The sequence below is a fragment of the Aptenodytes patagonicus genome, chromosome 24, assembly GCF_965638725.1.
Source record: "Aptenodytes patagonicus chromosome 24, bAptPat1.pri.cur, whole genome shotgun sequence".
NCBI classification, from domain to species: domain Eukaryota; kingdom Metazoa; phylum Chordata; class Aves; order Sphenisciformes; family Spheniscidae; genus Aptenodytes; species Aptenodytes patagonicus.
Window position 1 is genome coordinate 5,615,675 of NC_134972.1, and position 18,842 is coordinate 5,634,516.

At 43.1% G+C, this 18,842-nt stretch overlaps 1 protein-coding gene across 1 annotated transcript in view; it reads left to right on the top strand.

The window, feature by feature from the left end:
• The window catches only part of ANTXR1 (ANTXR cell adhesion molecule 1), a 105,771-nt gene that overhangs the window by 71,050 nt on the left and 15,879 nt on the right, over positions 1–18,842 (top strand). Inside the window, exons 15-17 of the mRNA XM_076358871.1 lie at positions 6,442–6,537; positions 7,042–7,209; positions 15,138–15,218. Coding sequence (XP_076214986.1) covers positions 6,442–6,537; positions 7,042–7,209; positions 15,138–15,218 — 345 coding nt within the window. The remainder of the gene's footprint in view (positions 1–6,441; positions 6,538–7,041; positions 7,210–15,137; positions 15,219–18,842) is intronic.

Here is an 18,842-nt window from a genome sequence, read left to right on the forward strand (position 1 = left end):
AACCTTTTATCAAACCAGTAAGTGCTGCAAAAGCAGACCAGTTGCTGCAAAATAAACTAGTTGCGGCAGACCAGTTATATTTGCCTCAGGTTAAGTTTAGTTAAGCTGGTGTAAAGATATATGTGGGCATATTATATTTTCTCTCAGCCCTGATTCTGACAGAGAAGAACAGTCTGTGCAGCTCTTTGGATGAAACAGTCCTCAATTCATCTGTCTGTTTCACAGCTTTCCTTTAGCAATGTATTTGCCACTGGCTTTTTATTTTAAACTAACCTGGTCTTGTACTGTGGAGAACGTGGGGCAGATCCTCTTTGTTTAGAAGCAGAATGTTGTTCTGCTTGCTCCCCATAGATGACTGCTTTAAATGCAGACTTGTCCAGGCTTTGGTTGTATCCAGAGTAGGACACTGCACAGTGCCTGAAAAATTGCATTAATCTCTTACCTGTAGTTTACCTGCTTCCCTGTTAATACAAGAGCAGATCTGTACAATCTTTTGGCTGTTATTCTTACTGTTTTGGGACCCTGGGGTGGGGAGCTTTGGTTACAACAACGTGCCAACACTGTAGGGACTAGTCTGATGGTATAATTTCAAATGTACTTTCCACCAGAGCACATCCCCTAAGCTCAATACTCAATTATCCTATAGCTATCTTATACAATTAGCAGCCAAAGGTGTCTTAAAAAAGAAAATATGGTTTATGCTATTTTAGAAACTATATAGCATCAGAGCAGTGCTCAAAAATTAGTAAAGCTTGAAGCTGTGACTTGTACTATGTGTTTTTTCCCAGACAGAAGAGCTTCCCACTAGTGGAAAAAATAGCAGAAGCTCTGAAAAGATGCATTTCATTGGTCCCATTTACTCTTCTAGAGCCTGGTCCACAGAATGGGATTGGCAGTAGTATGATACTTTCACAGAAGGTTGGATACTCCAGATTTTCTACTTTTGCTCAAAACAAATAGAAGATGCAGTTGATTTTCTGCAATCCCATTTTTCTTACATGTTGCAGATAGCTTTCTCCCTTGCAGAAAACCTAGCAACTGCTCGTCTCCAGTATGAAAGAGTGCTAATCCCTTAAGCAGCAGCATTACAGTTACAGTAAGATTTTTTTCTTCTCCCAAAGATCTTGGCAAAAAAAAGACAAGAGGAATTCTTGCATCAGCAGATTTGGGAGCTGAGGCCCATATGTCTTTGCACTGCAAGGAGAATGCATTATACTGTAACAATGAAGGGAAAGTAGCATTGCTGTCAAACCCGCCAAAGGTTTTATTGAACTCTACTTTAAAGGCCTTTTGAGACATATTGGAGGCACGTTCACTATTGGTGAAGGAAATCATTATTGGCTAGAAACTTCCAATTAATCCATTCAGAAATTGCAAATGTCGTCAACTTACCGCTGTGCTCCTCAGACAACGCAGGATACTAGAGGAGGTTAAGCCCAGATGAAGGACAGATGGGTTTACTTACAGCCAGGAAAGATTGAGTTAATGCCAATCGGAAGAGGTGAATGCCTCCAGGAGCCAGTGAGCACCTTTCTGGCCTGTTATTAGTCATTGAGGGTGGATCAAAGCCACATTCTTCTACCTCTAGTGGATAGGAAGGCTTTTTCTAGCCCTGTTGGAGGAAGACACAGCTGCTTTTATTCATGTGTCCCATCACTTTCAGGCTGGGCTTATTGGAACAACTCTTACTCAACTCAGACCAGAAGCTTACCATGAGGCTGAAGGTGGTCTCACTATAGCAACCCATCTTCTACGTCAAAAAAACCCAACCTGCAGGGCTCTGCAGCTTCCAACAATTTTCTGTTCGCTGCGTGACCCGTGCCAGAGGTCTGCTGCTAGTCAGTCCCACAGAAGGACAGACTCTGACTGCAGTCAGAGGGTGCATAAACTGGAGCCCTCCAAAGTATCCCCAAGAGGCACGCTGTCTTCTCATTGCTTCCTTGTCCTGTAAACAGAGACCAGGCAATGCTAAAATACACTGCTGTGTCTTCATTGTCTGCCATGGCAGCACTTTCTCACACAGAAGGGATTCAGGGACACAAAGTTCCCTGAAGTCTCGCAAAACCAGGCAGGAGATCTACCACGTGACCAGAGCGTGCCCTTTCCTCATCACTCAGACCCGTTTTTTCCATGCTGTTCTATCACCCAAGCTCCACAGTCACCCCTAGCATGGCACCAGAGCCAAGCCACCAACCAGCCTGTAAGTGGATAATTCTTATGTCTGTTGTCATCTTACCCACATACACCAAAGCAAACTCGCACAAGAAAGTCCTGGAGAGAAAGGACCATTCAGCAGCACAGGCATGAGGTGCTGAAGGGTAATTATCACTGTCGTGGGAGGCCAGCATGAAAAGGAGGAATTTAACTCACTGCATGACAGCTATTGTTAAGCCAATGGATGAAACCACCTGTTCAGCTTGAACCAGTTTGATCTTTGTGAACTAATCTCTTTCTCCCACAGCTGAACATTTGTGAGGCCAGAGAATGGCTAACAGGGATTCATCTGCTCGAGGAGCTGCTTGCACCCTCACTTATTGGTGTTTATTAATCTTTTCCAAATTGTTTTCCTCTCTCTTCCAGAAAAGCCTTGCTAGGGAGATAGCAGAATAAGCTCCAGAGAAAGGATCTGATAAGAATTTTTTGTAGACACCAAGGCAGGAAATGTATTCTGTTATTCCTGAAATAAAGCCAGGTCACAGTGGTATGCCAGCTCTTTTCCTTCCCTTTTACTCCCCTTTTACAGTGAGTTGCAGAATATGGGGGGAGGAGTAAAGGAACCTTTCAAGAGACAGGCATTTAAAAGAAAAAGATTTGGGATGTTATTGGCAACAGATGAGGTGTAGGTACTACATATGAAGGTGTGGACTTTTATGGCCAAATTTTGTGTGAAATATCTAGGCAGGCCTAGCACAGCAAACTCAGTTAGCGTAGAGGCTGTGAAAGTTGGGTTTAATAACATCACAGTTGCAATGGGAGTGCCAGTGTTAATTCCCTTGACCTTATAAGACCTTATTTAATCTTCCTGTAGCTCAGTGTCTGAGCTATAGAGTGGGAATAACTCAACATCCTTTCTCCTTCATCTTCATCAAAACAGGGGTTTTCTCTTACCTGTGCCCATGCAGCGCTTTGCACTTGGAGGATGTAAGTTCAGGCAGGATATTTAAGAATCTGTACCATAAATAAACTAGGAGTTTCTGTGATCAGTAAGACCAACAAAGGCTGGTTTTCTAAGCATTTGTGTCTCGAGGATAAGATTATATGTGAATTTTTTGGTGCCTTGTGAGAGTTGAGCTCTTTCTTCAGTCTGCTCCTTAGTAGAGCACCAGTAGAACATCTTCTCTTTGATGCTCTTGTGACTTGTGAGTGCTTTCTGACAATAGTTTGCAGGCTTGGGCCAGTGACAGGCAAAGATACGAGAGAAAAACCAAAGCGATGAGTTTATGCAGTTGCAATTTAGATGCCCGGGAGAGTATAATGTAACAAGCAAAACCTGCCACAGCAGGGGGGAAATGTTTCTTGAGAACTGAGCAAGGTGTCCTCGAAGTGTAACAATGCCTCTGCATCTGAGAGGCGGCCATGCAATTTGGAAATAAGTTTGGTGTTGGGAGAAAAAGGAGGCAGTAAGGAGCCGGAAGCCTTGAGGACGGCGTATTCACCTCCACCGTTTCCTCAGCTGTAAAATTAGATAACATCTCTTACTCAGAGGGATGATTGTCCTGTCATGTCTTACAGCGCTTTGTGCAGGCAGAGCTCTCTAAAAATGCTGAATTCTGACAAGATTCAGGCATTGCAGAGACAACTGTGAAAATAATTATAAGGGCGGGGAAAGGGGTAAGTTGTCCAAACTTTTTTATATCTGGCCAAATTTAGTTTGAATTCTTACCCTGAGTGGTTCAGATGTCCCTAGTGGAGCATGAATTATCCTTGTGTTACCCACAGATGAGGTTCCCTCAGGTCAGGGTCGAAGTATACACAGCCTGGCATGGACTCTGAGATAAACACAGATCTTTGTTTTCTGAAATCCAGCAGTTATGAATCTGGATCTCTGACTGTGAAATGTAGCTCTGTCTTCCTGCTTCTTATTTTTTAAAAGAAACTCTAGCTCCATCTAAAGCAGATTTTGGGGATGGAAAGATGCCAAGTTCTGTACAGTCAATTTCCAGCATCCTCAAATGCACTTGAGTTTTCCGGGGCTGTTTTTTATACTGCTGCTGGGTCAGAGCTGAAGTTCCTTATGCAGTTCTTCCTCAGGCAAAAACCCCATTGTAGCAAAGTGTAGAAAAATATGGGCAAAACTGAGCCATAACATGAGAATTCAGCCTTGTTTTATTGGCTCAGATTTTGTGAATGGGGCAGTGAGCTAGGATGCTGGACATGGGGATTGTATGCCTCTTCCTTCTTGTTCTCCTGCTGTCTCCCTACCTTGACCCCCAAGTTTCCAGTTGCTTTCCTTTAGCTACTCACGTGTGTTGTGAGGACATTTGCCAAGCGTGTAGGACATCACTGGTGGGATTTTTTTTTTCTTGCTTGTATTGCAAAACCTCCCATGCCCTTCAAAACATGTAAACAGACTCATCCTGAAGGAAGCTTGTGACTCCTTTGTTTTTCAAGTGTCCACTGTTGTCTTTTTGTGCGTGTGCTGTTTCTGTTGTTGTTCTGGCAGAAACACTCCTATCTTAGATTGAAGTGACTTGCAGGGCTTTTAAGGGCTTGTGGGGAAGATTTCCTAAACCTTGGTATTTCCTGTTGTGAGAAGTCCAGTCTGTGCTAAACTGAAGAGAGAAAGAGAATTGCTGAAGGAAAATATTTAGATGGCTTTGATTCCAATTTTTTGAAAAAGTCCTCATGGAAAACTTCATGCAGAGATATTAAGTTCTTAGGTTGCAGCTCTTTAGCCTCAGCAGCTCTAACCCAGAGCAAGAGAAAGAGGTCAGCTACGACAAAGAACCACCTTGTATTTATGACTCAATTGTTCACTCTTCCTTTAGATCAGGACAAATGTTGCAGCCGAATTTATGTGTATTTTGAAAAAGAGAAATGTTTTTGTTTGACATGAGAAGCATAGTTTGTGTTGGATTTTTTTCCCCCAGTTTTTCAGTTTTCCTACTGGGGAGTTCAATTTCAAAGTATTTTTGGCTTTTCCAGTTTTGGAAAGCTCCTAAGTTCTGGAGTTTTGCCAAATCCCTGTGAAAAATTAAAGAAAGAAAAAAGAGGGAGCCATTTTTCATCTCTCTCCACATTTTTCACAGGAAATACTTCACGTTTTTGATGAACTCTGCTTTTCTGCTTTGCCAGTTCACAGCCTGAACTGTAGAAATTAAAGGGAAAGGCACTATATAGGTCAGAGCATATGTGGAATTGTTATGTAGTGCAACAAAGAATATAGAATATATAGAATACACTCTCTAGAACTTTAGCTAGGCTCATTTTAAATAAACTTAAGGACGCCTTCCTGATTTGTTAATTTGTCCTGAACACGTTTAGCTTTGTGTATGGTGATGTACCATAGGTTTCTGCCTGCGGTATGTAAGGGTAGAACACATTCAAATTTGTACAGAATTTAAGTCTCATTTTTCACACAGGGCCTGACTTTCTGCTGGCATAAGCCCATGAAAATCACTGAAGCCACATGGACTTCCATGGGCAGCCTCCCCAGCAGAGGCAGAAGTTCATTATAAGAGCTAATTCCATTCTTGTAACTTTTCCATTAGACTTTTCCATCCTATTACGCTTGGCCAGCTCATCCCAAAAAAACCCTCATCTCCGTGTTGGGCATTCATGCTGGGGTTGTTTCCAAATGTACTCCTAATTTGCCTTCACTCAGGAGCAAATTTGACTTGCTTGCTTGCTTTTCCCCCCATTCCGTCAAATCTGAACTACAATACGATGATTTATCTGGGCCCTGGAGGGTTCCTCCAGCATGGGGAGCCATGAGTCAGGGAACGCTCCTCAGAGCAGCAGCTTTTCTCTCCCTAAGCACAGGCATAAGTGAAGGGATGGCAAAGAGGTAAGTCCCTGCTACCATCACTCATGGCTAGCATATCAACCAGACTTGCAGCCAAAAGACCCCAGCTCTTGAGCTATGCTGAGCGCTATTTTGGTAGCTGCTTCAATGATTTTGCAACTTGGAAACAAATTACTTCCCTGAATTTAAAGATGATGAAAGATAATCTCCTTAAAAAAAAAAAAAAAGGGGGAAGGGGGGCAAAGTCACATTCTTGCTGGAGCTGGACTGTACCTTTCAAGTGGTGGTGGTGTTTATATCATGAAATGTTTTCTTTTCATGAGTGTACATCCTCTGGAAAATAACCAGTGAGTGACCAGAAACTTGACTGCACTGGCTCTAGCAGACTCAAAGGACCGCATAGCCTGTGACTGTTTATTCTTTTCCATCTCTAGTCATGCTTCCTAACAGTGCAATCCCTTCCTTCTGTTTTGTAGGAGGAAGATGATGATGGCCTTCCAAAGAAAAAATGGCCAACAGTAGATGCCTCTTATTATGGTGGACGAGGAGTTGGTGGCATCAAACGAATGGAGGTAATTAGATACCAGTTCATGTATCAGAAGGTCTTATTTGTGAACTGAGCTGTGATATCCCCCTGCAATTTACCCAGAAAGAAACTCAGGAGATTGGCACAACCTTCTTTAAGCTTCTTTTGTACATCTGAGCTCAGATCGTTTTTGTATAGGAATATTTGAGAGCCAAACATAGATTCCTGAAGTTTGGGACTATCTTTTTCCTCTGGTACAGTAAGATCCTGGTCCATGCCTGGGATACAGGGGCAGTGTTGCCATACAAATTACACGGAAATGTTTTTAGTTTTTCAGAAAACCTTCCTCACTCTCACATTTCTCATAAATCACAAAGAAGAAGTTCAAAATTTGGGCTCTAGTCTAGAAACAAGCTTCACAGCCTGTGGCTCACTCTTCACCTTGGATTTGGACACTGGGAGAATATGGACCAGGATCTAGTTATTCCAGCAGGGGTGTAACTCTCTACAGCAGCTACTATTGTAATATGCCCTGATGCCATGTTTTAAGGTGCGCTGGGGAGAAAAGGGCTCCACAGAAGAAGGCGCTAAGTTAGAGAAAGCCAAGAATGCCAGAGTCAAGATGCCAGAACAGGAATACGAGTTCCCTGAACCCAGGAACCTTGCAAACAACATGCGCAGGCCTTCCTCTCCTCGGAAGTGGTACTCTCCAATCAAGGTAAGTCCAGTCCAGTGTTATACTGCATAGGATGTTTCCAGGAGAACTGTATGAAGTGTTTTCACATCTGAGGCTATGATGTAGAACTGTCCACAAACCTGTGATCTCAAGATGTTGCTAGAGTAGCTGTGCATGAGGGAGTCCCACTGAACACGTAACTAGGGAGGTGCTGTAGAAAGGAGCCACATGGGGCAATGGGAATTTTCCACCAGATTGATCGGGTTTTGGGGTTGCATTGCTTTCTTAGACCAGAGTAAGATCCTGATCTCTTCTGGTGGTGTCGCTAGCTTCTGTAAAGTGCTTACAGACTCGACTGCACTTCCAGGGGCAGGCCCTTTAGCCCACGCTGCATATGAAACATAGGGAATAAATAGCATCCTCTTTCCTTAGAAAGAGGAGAGAAAATAGGAAGAAAATTGCTGCTAGGTGTCACCAGGGAGAGTTGTCCTCGGCAGATCAAGGATTGCAGTGCAGCAGATGGATGTGTGCCAGTGCGCATGGGTCACAGGGGCAGGCTTGCTGCAGGGCAGCATGCTCACCTCACAAGGAGGGGATGCCCTGCAAGAAGTGTTTGGCTGAATTAGAGTGCCTCAGATGTGGAAGGTCAAATTTACACTGATATCAGGTCACGTGCAATGCAAAGCTGCACAACAGTTGCCCACAGGAACTGGGAAGACTCTTCCTCTCTGCCATCTGTCCCAAGGGCAGGCAGCTGTTCTTCAGTTTGTCTTCACTAATACAAATGATTGGCAGTGTACAAAATGAAACAAGCAAGCAACTGAATACTTCACTGAAGCAAAACTCTTCATTGCATATGTGAATGCTTCTCGTGGATTAAGAGAAACAAGCCACAGAAAACAGATATTAGTCACATCATCCAGGGCGTGGTACGAGGGCACTCCAATGTCAGAAAGCTCATCTTTTGCATTCAGGACAAACTAAGCTGTCCTCAGGAAAGGAGGACAGCTTAACTACTGTAGAACCACTTTAATGAAAAGGAAAAAAAAAATAAAAATCCCATACTCCTATTTCTCAGGTTTAACTCTTTTGGGAAGTGCTATACCCTTCTCGTCTCTTTTCAGTCTGGGGCTATTTGTAGCAGCACTGCAGTTATCAGTTTCAAAAAAGACTGAAAATGCCCAATTCATATCCAAGTGCCGACCTTGCACCAGTGGAGCTTGGATCTCATTTTGAAGAGCGGAGATGCTGGTTAGGGTTTTAGCAACCCTCTACAGGCAATTTATCTGCAAGTAGTCTGCAAAAAGGGTGCATGTAACATATGTAGTAAACATTTTGGTGTATAGAGCTCACCTTAAACTTTATGCTGGGGAATGGGGAGGTGCCCCACTGCTGGAAATCAGAGGTTTTATTCTCCTGTTTTCTTCTTCTCCAGCAGCAGTCAATCTAGTCAGACATATTCTATTAGCCAAGTTATTGCAATGCAGATTTATTACACTGCAGTACACTCAGGTTTCCCTGCATTGTATCTTGTTACTGATCAGCTTCAAGCAGTGCCCATAGGAATTTGGGCAAGTCACGTGTTTTGGCTTTCCTCAGTCATTGATCTTGCAGCTGGTTCAAATCCAGTGATGGGAATGGCAAGGATGCACAAGGGAGTAAGAGTGGTTTCCGGAGGATACGCAAATGTGAGCCTCTTTGAAAATTTGGTCCAATGCCCTCTCTCTTTTCCCCCTTAAAGATTATCATCTAATAAACATAGCCTACCAACAAGTCGTGTGCAATTGTTATAATGACTTCAACATGTGTTCACAAAGGTTATTCATTCCCACAGTGGGACAGGTTAGAGAGTCAACTGTTTTCAGTTCAGAGTGGGGAATGCAGTAAGCACCATCCCATATAGCCGCTCCTTTGTTCCTAAATGCATTGCATTGTCATTTTGCATCAGTGCAAAGCATTTGTAAAACACCCTCATCCCATCTGGGAGATTTTTCACTCCCACTGTGTGCTCATGGAAATGACCTCATCCAGCTGAGAGACGCAGCTCAGTTGCTTTTTGCATGCTGCAGTCAGAAGTGTTCACAGCACACAAAGCTATATTCTAACCACTGAGGAGCTGACAGAAACACTGATTTTAGCACAAAGAGCCCAGCCACAAAGGCAGCTGGAATCCATGTGGGTACAACTACCTGAGATCATTAGTTGAGAGCCGGGTCCTTTCCCATAGAAGATACTGCTGAGTTTCCCCCCCTCTTGCTTCACCAGTTCATGCTGTTGGATTACAGCCTCAGGAGACTTTCAGTTAATTATTTTCAGCGTTTATTCAGCATGATAGGAAATCAGTTCTGAACAGAGGAGTTAAGTTTTGCAGATCTGTGTCCTAGCTGGAAATTCTCCAAAGTTCAAGAGAGGCTTGGAGAAAAGATTCAATGTATGTAATGTGTTCAAGTTCAGGTCTGACTCTAAGAACAGCTTTTGCTTCGTAACAGCAAGAATTCAGTTATAGGAAGGCCTACAAATATTAGGAGTATCTCATGGGTGATAAATATTCTTAATTACCCTAGAAATCTCTCTCATCTACCATTCAAATTGTATACAGTATAAGGACAGTTCCAGTCCAAGACACCATATCCAAATACTCCCATAACTTTGGGGTGTTCCACATCTGGATAGTATTTAGCAGCCTGAGTCTGTCTGTGGACAAGAATTTACCTAATTATTAATTGCCACCACGCCCCTTATTGAACTGCACCCAAAAAGACAGCGTATGCAGACAGGATAACTGTATCCAACACTTTCCCTATGTACAATCACGAGCACTCATCAAAAACAAAGGGAATCATTCCTATGAAGCAGGGGTCCTGCTATTACTCTCCCTGTGCAGTAAGGAATCAGCAAAATCGGCAAAATTCATCAGCACTCTTAGCAGAAGCTCTTGTCCTGAAGATGTGAGCACATGAAGATGAATTTGCATTGTGTTATGCAGGGGAGCTATCAGAGTCATAACAGGCAGAGAGAGGCGAGGAGGGATAGTCTGTTAGGTCATTGGGTTTGTACTCTCAGCCAAAGCAGGACTGCTAACTCGAATCTATCCTTCACTGCTTTTTCCAGTCTGGTTTTTAAAATAACATAGAGGCTTCCACCACTTCTCAGGGGGGAATATTTCACAGACTACCAGACCTCACCCATAGGAAATGTCTCCTGATACTCAGCTTAAATTTTCCCTCATCCTCATGCTCCAAGTGCACTCGGCTCTTTTGGTTAAAGCAGATGTTAAATTTCCACCCGCTCCACTGGACTGGTTGAAACACCTCTTTAGAAGGTAGATAAATATGCATGTAACAAGCTACTTAAAAAAAAAAAAAATCATTGGTAAAGAAGGAGGGCAAGGAATTAAATCTCAGAAACAGCAAACCAAGGTAGCTTGAATCTGACAATGAGCCAGGAAATTCACATTTTAGGGCCAGTCATCTTGCTGGCCAACAGGCCTCCTTTTCTCCATGCAGCACAAGTGCCAGGCTTTACTTAGTGTTCTGCCTTTTGCCAGTTTATCTGATGGAGAGTTTTTCTTCCCAGAGTAATGTCTATAGGGTAGGTAGACAGCTGAGAGTGGATAGATTGCTTTTTGAAATGCTCCAGAGATTTATTTGCTACCGAATGTGGCTACTGACACTAAACAGATTGTGGTTGTTATTATTATTCTTATTTGCTGCTGTTAACTTCTTAGCACGATGCCAACTGGATTATTCCACTTTTAAAATATCATTTCAACAGTTTGAAAAGTCAGTGCAAATAATCCAACGAGAATGACAAGTCTGAAAACTTCTTAAGAAACTTGCCAAATCCTCAGTTCATCTGACAGAGGGAGGGGCAGCACAAAATGTAGATGCAAATGAGGGATCGTAAAGGACCATGCCTTTAGTTTTAATTTGGTTCATGACATGCTCCCTGCTAAAGCCAGCCACGCAGCTCTGTATGCTTTGGTTTGGTTAGCAGCTTTCCTCCTACCTCTATTTCTACCTCTGCTTTTATCTGTCTACCTAGCTACCTCCCCTTTCTTCCTCCTCCTCAGCACATTTATAGTACTTGTTTGACTTCAAAAGGACCGCTATCAGTCTCTAAAAACAATGCAGAAAGGACCACAAGACAAGACTAAACTCACTGTTCATCCACAAAAACTCACATGCAGGACCTGCCTCAAGCCTGAGGTTGAAGCAACAACTGGTGCTCTCAAAAAGAAACCTCAGGTGAATCCTAAGTGGAAGCTACTTAAGCATTTACTAAGCCATGTGTCCCTGGCACATTTTCTAGCCTTTGCCCCTCCTGTCTCTTATTTACAAAGCTGACATGGCACAGTTTCCTTGCTAGAAGAGGCCCAAGGGCAGCTTGGATTTATAGGCAGCTTACAAAACTGCCTCTAAACTGACACCACCAGCTACCAGGTCTCAGGAGCACTCTAGGTGTCAGGTCATTCACTAGACCAGGGTTGATACAGTGCTGAATTAACCATTATTCAGGAAGAGAATGCATTCTTGTTAAAGCAATGGCTGAAACTATGCCCTCCTTCATTTGTCATCTGCTCTGATTGTTTGTTCTTTCGTATCTAGTTGGACTCAAAGCTTTATTTGCCTCCAGACCTTTTTTTTTCTCCAAGCGGCCTTGTGCTTCAATTGCAAAGGAGTTCCTAAACACAGAGACACAGCCCATCCACTAGAGAGCACAGAAGTGTTTATATTTCCAAGTGAATGCATTGCCATTTTCATTTCTTCAACCAACATCATTCTTTCCATGATCAACTCTCCTTCTCTTCCACCCATATGTCTCAGGCAGACCCTGAAGCTCCATTCAGACTCCCAAAGATGGAGCTCTTGGCTTTTCCCAAGAAATCTTGGTAGGCTCTTGGAAATTAGGACTGCGGAGTAAAAAGGACTTTTTTGTTCCATGGAAAGTTGTAATTTTCCCTCTGGTTTCCTAAAGGAGAAATCAAAGAAAAAGGTACTTATTTCTTAAGTTGTCAGAGGGGACAGGAGCTTCAACCAGTTCTGATGTAGGGGGAAATATGGATTGGGATAGACAGGTATGGCTTCCCTCAGGTCTAAGATTTTGTGCTCTCCAAATGCAGAAGAGTCTGACAGAGGAGTTTCTTGCTTCTTCCTTTGAGAATAACAGACTTTCCTGACTCTCACCTTAGGAAGTCTTTTCCTCAGTGTCGTGGTTTAACCCCAGCCAGCAACTAAGTACCACACAGCTGCTCGCTCACTCCCCCCACAGTGGGATGGGGGAGAGAGTCGGAAGAGTAAAACTGAGAAAACTCGTGGGTTAAGATAAAGACAGTTTAATAGGTAAAGCAAAAGCCGCGCACGCAAGCAAAGCAAAACAAGGAATTCATTCCCTCCTTCCCATCGGCAGGAAGGTGTTCAGCCATCTCCAGGAAAGCAGGGCTCCATCACGCGTCACGGTGACTTGGGAAGACAAACGCCATCACTCCGAACATCCCCCCCTTCCTTCTTCTTCCCCCAGCTTTATATGCTGAGCATGACGCCATATGGTGTGGGATATCCCTTTGGCCAGTTGGGGTCAGCTGTCCTGGCTGTGTCCCCTCCCAGCTTCTTGTGCCCCCCCCAGCCTGCTCGCTGGTGGGGTGGGTGAGAAGCAGAAAAGGCCTTGACTCTGTGTAAGCACTGCTCAGCAATAACGAAAACATCCCTGTGTTATCAACACTGTTTTCAGCAGAAATCTAAAACGTAGCCCCATACCAGCTACTATGAAGAAAATTAACTCCACCCCAGCCAAAACCAGCCCACCAAGTATTCTGTGGAAAAAAGATCTATGCAGTCATTCTGTGTGTGTGTCTGTCTCCACCCATGTATCCCTCCAACTCCCAAATAAGCTTTGAACCATTGGCTCAACACACTGGTTGAGGAATATAGGTCTCAAAGCAGATTATGGCCCTAATGGTTTCTTGAAAAGGGAGGAGAAAGACCCTATGTCCCCATGAAAGGAAGAGCATACATTGAGTCTTTAATTAGATATCAGAGAACCAGGGTCACAGAAGGACCTTATAAATACCCAGGCTGGCAGGAAGGTCTTACCTTCACAGACACTGAAGGTTACTATCAGCCATGAGACCCAAGCTCTCAGGTAAGCAAGCTTCCTTACTGTTAATGAAGCTACCTGCTCTTTTCCCACCACCACTGCAATATTCAGCTTACATTTCTATTTGCTTAATTTTGCCCCATGATAGTTATATGAAGCAATTCTGCTATCATAAAATTTTTGTAGTCTTTATTTCCAGGAAACAGGTAGTGATCATCCATGAGTTTCTGAGTCCAGTCAGGGGTAGCTAGGTCTTTGGGTTTGATACTCTTGACCACAGGAAATAGTTTTGTACCAAGGGACAACTTTGTGCATTCTCAGAGTAGCTTGTCTCCATCTCTGCAGATACAATAAAGTTTAGTGACTGTTACTGGTAGGGGTTTCACTCATGGTGCCTGCTCTAATATCATAGCATTTGTAGCATTCGGAACAATATTAATGGAAAGCTTAATAAATACTGTCTGTTGTTAACCCTCTCAAGAAAGTTTTACAAGTCTCTGGGTATCGCGCACTTAACAGACCAAGGGTCAAATGAAGTTAATGTGAAGAGAGTTTGATAAATTAATCTTCAGCTTGTAACATGTCTGTAGCCTTCCATGGAGCCAGCCAACGTGCTGCACTTGTGTAAACCCTCCTGCAGATCTCCCGGAAGCTGAATCCATTTTGAAAGTGAAACCCTGGCTTATTAGAACAGGGATATAGCAGGGAATCATTCAGCAGCAGATGTATGTTTCAGAGCAGATTATTTGGTGGATATTTCTACATTGCAGAGCCCTGTGCTGCTCCTTCTGGCCTTGTTCAGCTCATTTGGAAAATAACTGCAGGCTTGGCATTTTGTGTCACTGCTGAATTTCAATCAGGAATGAACGCTTTGTCTGCATTGCAGAGAAGGATTGCGGGAATGGCAGGGAGGGTCTGACCCCACATCTCAGCCAAACTTTCTGTCAACAAGAGATTTCAACACGTTGGGTTTTCAGCAAAACTTTGTCTGGGTTTGTGCATCTGCACAGGTTGTGCATTTGGGTATGGGCTGTTGGGTGTGAGACCACACAGTGAGGTGAACAGCTTGTCAAAACCAGTGCAATGTGTTGAGGGTGGCATCTGTAGGGCAGCTGACACTGAGCTCGTAGTAATGGAGGACTTTGAAAGATGTGTGTTATTGCCTGGAAAAGATGCAAATATTAACTGACATATGGGGTACGATGGGGGAGCTTGTGTGAGACCCAGTAACCTGATGCTCTCTTGCTAGCATGTAACTGACATGAAAGATTAAGTGGGTCGTTACACAGCACCTAGTTGTGACTCAGCTGTCTTGGCTGTGTGGAGAGACAGTTTTTCAGTCAGTTCTCCCCAGCAGATTGTTTTGAGATATAAATCAAAATTATTTCTAGTATGTCACAGTGGTTGCCTAGAGCTAGAGGCAAGCCACTCAGCCAGCCAGAGGAGGAGGCAGAATAGTTAGGAAATGCATCGTATAAATTCACCTGATCACTTTCTGCATTGATTTAGCATTTTGCTAGCAGCGATGTCAGGAGCTGAGTATGTATTGGACTCTCTCTCAGCCCAGGAGGCATCTAAGTCACCTATTACCTTTGGAGATTTTCAGAAGAATACATAAAGGCTAGACACATGAGTACTGTTGACTGTCAGACATACCTGCTTATCGCTCATCTGAAAGCCTCTTCCTTTGCACTTGCAGCAAGTTTGGAGCAAGTTTCTGTGAGAGAAAACATTGCTCTTCAGCATCTTGTATAAGCACAGGAAATGATTAAGTAAAAAATGTGTAGGTCTAAGCTGCATTGTCCCTGCACTGCACTTTGCACAGTGCACTTGTTCTTGCACAGAAGATAACACCGTGTTTCATTTCATTGCAGGGGAAATTGGATGCTCTCTGGGTCTTGCTGCGGAAAGGTTATGACCGTGTATCTGTGATGCGCCCACAGCCAGGAGACAAGGTACTGTGCCTCAAAATATTTTTTTACAGCTAGGGAAAAATAAAATTCCTCTAAAGTTTCTGACTGCCTTTACACGTGGGACTGAAGGCGGATACTCATGATAGCTTAGCAACAAAAATTCAGTCACGTCTATCAGCTTTGTTTGCAACTGCAGTTCATGCAGTTTGACTGATACAGTTTCAAGTATGAAAACTGTCCAGGTGCAGTGACAGAAATAGCCATCGAAGAGCCCAGTACAGTCTTGCTCTTAGATAATATAGCTGCTTTCAATTAATTACATAATTAAGTCTAATGAATAGTAAGGAATATTTGTGCATATTTTCCTTCATTAAAATCTTACATTCTGGAATAACATTCTGAACATACACATAAATATATATATATTTTGCTACATAAATTTAAACTTTGTGGGCACTTTTACAAAGCAAAGTTTGCAGAATGAGGTTTGGACTGTTGTGTGAGAGGGAGAAGTGTTCCCATATATTTCTAGCAAAACCTGCAAATTTCTATACATTAATGTGTGCTTGTGGGTGGAAACAGAAGCCATTGAAGAAAATAGACTAATGTCACTTTACAGGAATGATACTATCTATGACAGCAGGATACTATAGAGCTACCTCTCCTCTCCAAGGTACTAATCTCTTCCTTTTCAGTGGAATTAAACGTCTGAGTGCTTCCTAAATCATTTCAGGACAGTTATCCCCAACTATCTCTACAGGTACCTAGCTGAGCACTGAAGTGGCCAACACACACTCATGTGTTGTGTTCAGCTCTAAGCACCCAGCAGACACGCAGGGACATGCAGCTGGGCAGGGAGAGCGAGAGCTGCACCTGAGCTTTGCAAATTTAGTCTGTGTTCAAGGTACAAAACATGGGTGAATTGAAATCCCTGCGGTAGCCATAGGACGTGCCCTAACTCCTTGCAATTTATACCTAGTTGCCCAGGGCTGTTCCCAATCCAAGGGTGGAGATTCAACATCTCTCTGAGGCTCTGTCCATATTCACCTCATGGTGAAAAACGTCAGTTATATTAATGTCTCGTGCAGTCGTTTACACACCTCTGACATAAATCAACAAGGGAGATTGGAGTTGCTTCAGGAATATATTTGGCCCAAAGTGTAAGTAACTGTGTAGCATTGTGAAGGCTTCAAGAAACTCAACTGCACATGAAACAACAATGTAATTTTTTGGTGGAGAATCATAGTTCTGTAACTTTTGGTTCCCTGTAAGATTTTTCCATTGAATGCAGGACCAGTGAACTTTTGTGAATAAAAAGGTTTAATATTTTATTCCTTCAGGGGGAAGATTTGCTAAAATATATTCACTGAGTGTGATACTGATTTCTGGGAGAAAAGGTCATAATGTACAGATTGCTAACGCCTGGCAATTTTCCCACAGAAATCAGGGTTTGAAGAACGCCTATTCTATAAATAATTTTTTTGTCTTGACAAGCTAGGATTATTTACATGAAAGATGCCACTTCCATTTATGCTGGGGAAAATCCAGAGCAGTCTAACTGAAGCCGATACAGTTAGCAGCAATTTACATTAGTGCATCTGACAGTAGGCTCCATCCCTTTGTGGTGATATATCTCTCAGATATGCAGTTCTGTGTCCTGTCAGCATAAGCAATAGCAGAATTAGCCCATATAGGTGTTATGTGATCCAGCCTCAAAGTAGATTAAGCTCTTTTTGATTCTGCTGTGCTATAAAGGATCTCTGACTTGGGTGCAAGTATAATTTAGTGTGAAAGAGAAGCTGGCTGAAAATGTACTCAGGCTTATAGCTGCTAAAATACCTGTTTCTCTCCAGCTGACTCCTGGAAGACTTGCAAATGTTTGGGCACTTTCCTGTGCAGATATGAAGTGCTTCTCGGACTCTCTGTGAGGGTAGACTGCTCTTAGAACATTTGTTTTCCTTCGCATAAGCAAAACTATGAGCCTGAGTGTTTGTCGTCTTTTGAATAACCATGTGTAACCCTCTTGATGTTTTTAATCACTTTCAGACTTAAGTGAGCAGTTTACGTTTATTCCTTTACAGTAGTGACATAACTGCCAGGTGATGTCACTCCCAACAGTACAGGCAAAACAAATATGAAAACTCACTGTAAAACACTAAAATGACATTCATTAGTTTACACAGCTGAAATGGCAGAATTAGGCAGGGTTTTCCCCTCCCCTATTCAGCAAAAATGTGGGGATTGTTTCCCTATTTCAGATTTAAAGTAGGGAGAAGAATCTAGCTTTCAAGCACTTGGGTTCAGCTTTGAGATTTCTGAGTCATCTCCCATCTTGCTACAGACATTCCCCGTGATTTGGATGCTGGGCTTAGTCTGTCATACCTCACTTTCTCCTTTGTAGACATAGAAAGTGATTTTACCAGAGCTGGGCGTTAGGAAGGTTGGCTTTACAACATTTAGAGGCTTCTGTGCAAGGGACTGGGAAGGAATGAGGCAATATTGCTGTTAACTGAACTACCACAATCTACAATTGTGCCTTGGGAGACAAATTAGTCAAAAAGAAAAGCAAAAAGGTTGCAAAAATTGTTGCAAAATTTGCACCTCACAAAATAAAGAGACTCTAAGCTCTATCTGATCCCTGCCAATCTCCCTCTATTCTTCTCTGTGCCACTGTTCTTCTAAGAGAAATTTAAATGCATGTCCAAACCTTAGGATACAAAGGCTGCATCATTCAGGCTACCTTAAGGCTAGTGGCTTCTCCCAGGTCAGCAAACATCAAATATTATCTCGTAAAATGCATTAGTGTGTTGGTGTGATTGGAAATCCAGTGGGAAGGTCAGTGCTGAATTGATGGGGATGGCAGCATGGAAACATCTGCCAGTGTTGACTGCAGCTGTCAGTGCCTTCAGTGCAGATAGTCGTGAGTCAGCGCGAACAGTTTGCTTTCCTTGCAAGAAAAAATATCAAGGAAAAAGAGCAATTTCACAGAAAATCTTTTTTGAAATGAAACCTGTGTCTGTAGGACAGTGTTGCAAAAGAAAAGGACCAGATGCGTTGCACTGAAATGATGGGAAATTTCTACCCATACAAACAGCTGTGTGGCCAGAATCCCCCGCCCGGGAAGTCAGGGCTGGTTTTGATGAGCTTGGATCCAATCCCTGCCATTTGCTTGGAGACTTTTCACCAGTATCACAATGAGAGGGCCTCTGGATTACTTATAAACACAGCCCTTCCTCTGAAGTGGATGTTTGATTAATACAAGTTTAATAATCTCTTCATCATTTCCTTCATCCAACCTGGGACATAGTTCTTGGCATCTCTCTGGCTTGCAACAACACTCACAGCAACAGCATTTCAACCCTTTGCTGTCCAAAGACAGGACCACTTTTGTGATGGATGCATGGCCTGTGCACTGGGTCACTTAGCAGACACATTTATACACCTGGTCGCATGTCAGGAATACCGCCAAGCATATGGTATGTCTGACGGTTGACAGCTAGTGTGAGGAAGGTGTCTTTTGACACAGTGCTCTGAGATATGGCACGTCACCTCCTTGACCTGACATGCAGACTGAGGCCAACGGGCTGTATCCAACAGGTTTAGATGTTCCTAGTGCAGGAGATGCTGAAGGACAGCACTGTGGAGGATGTTCACACCCAGGCAGCC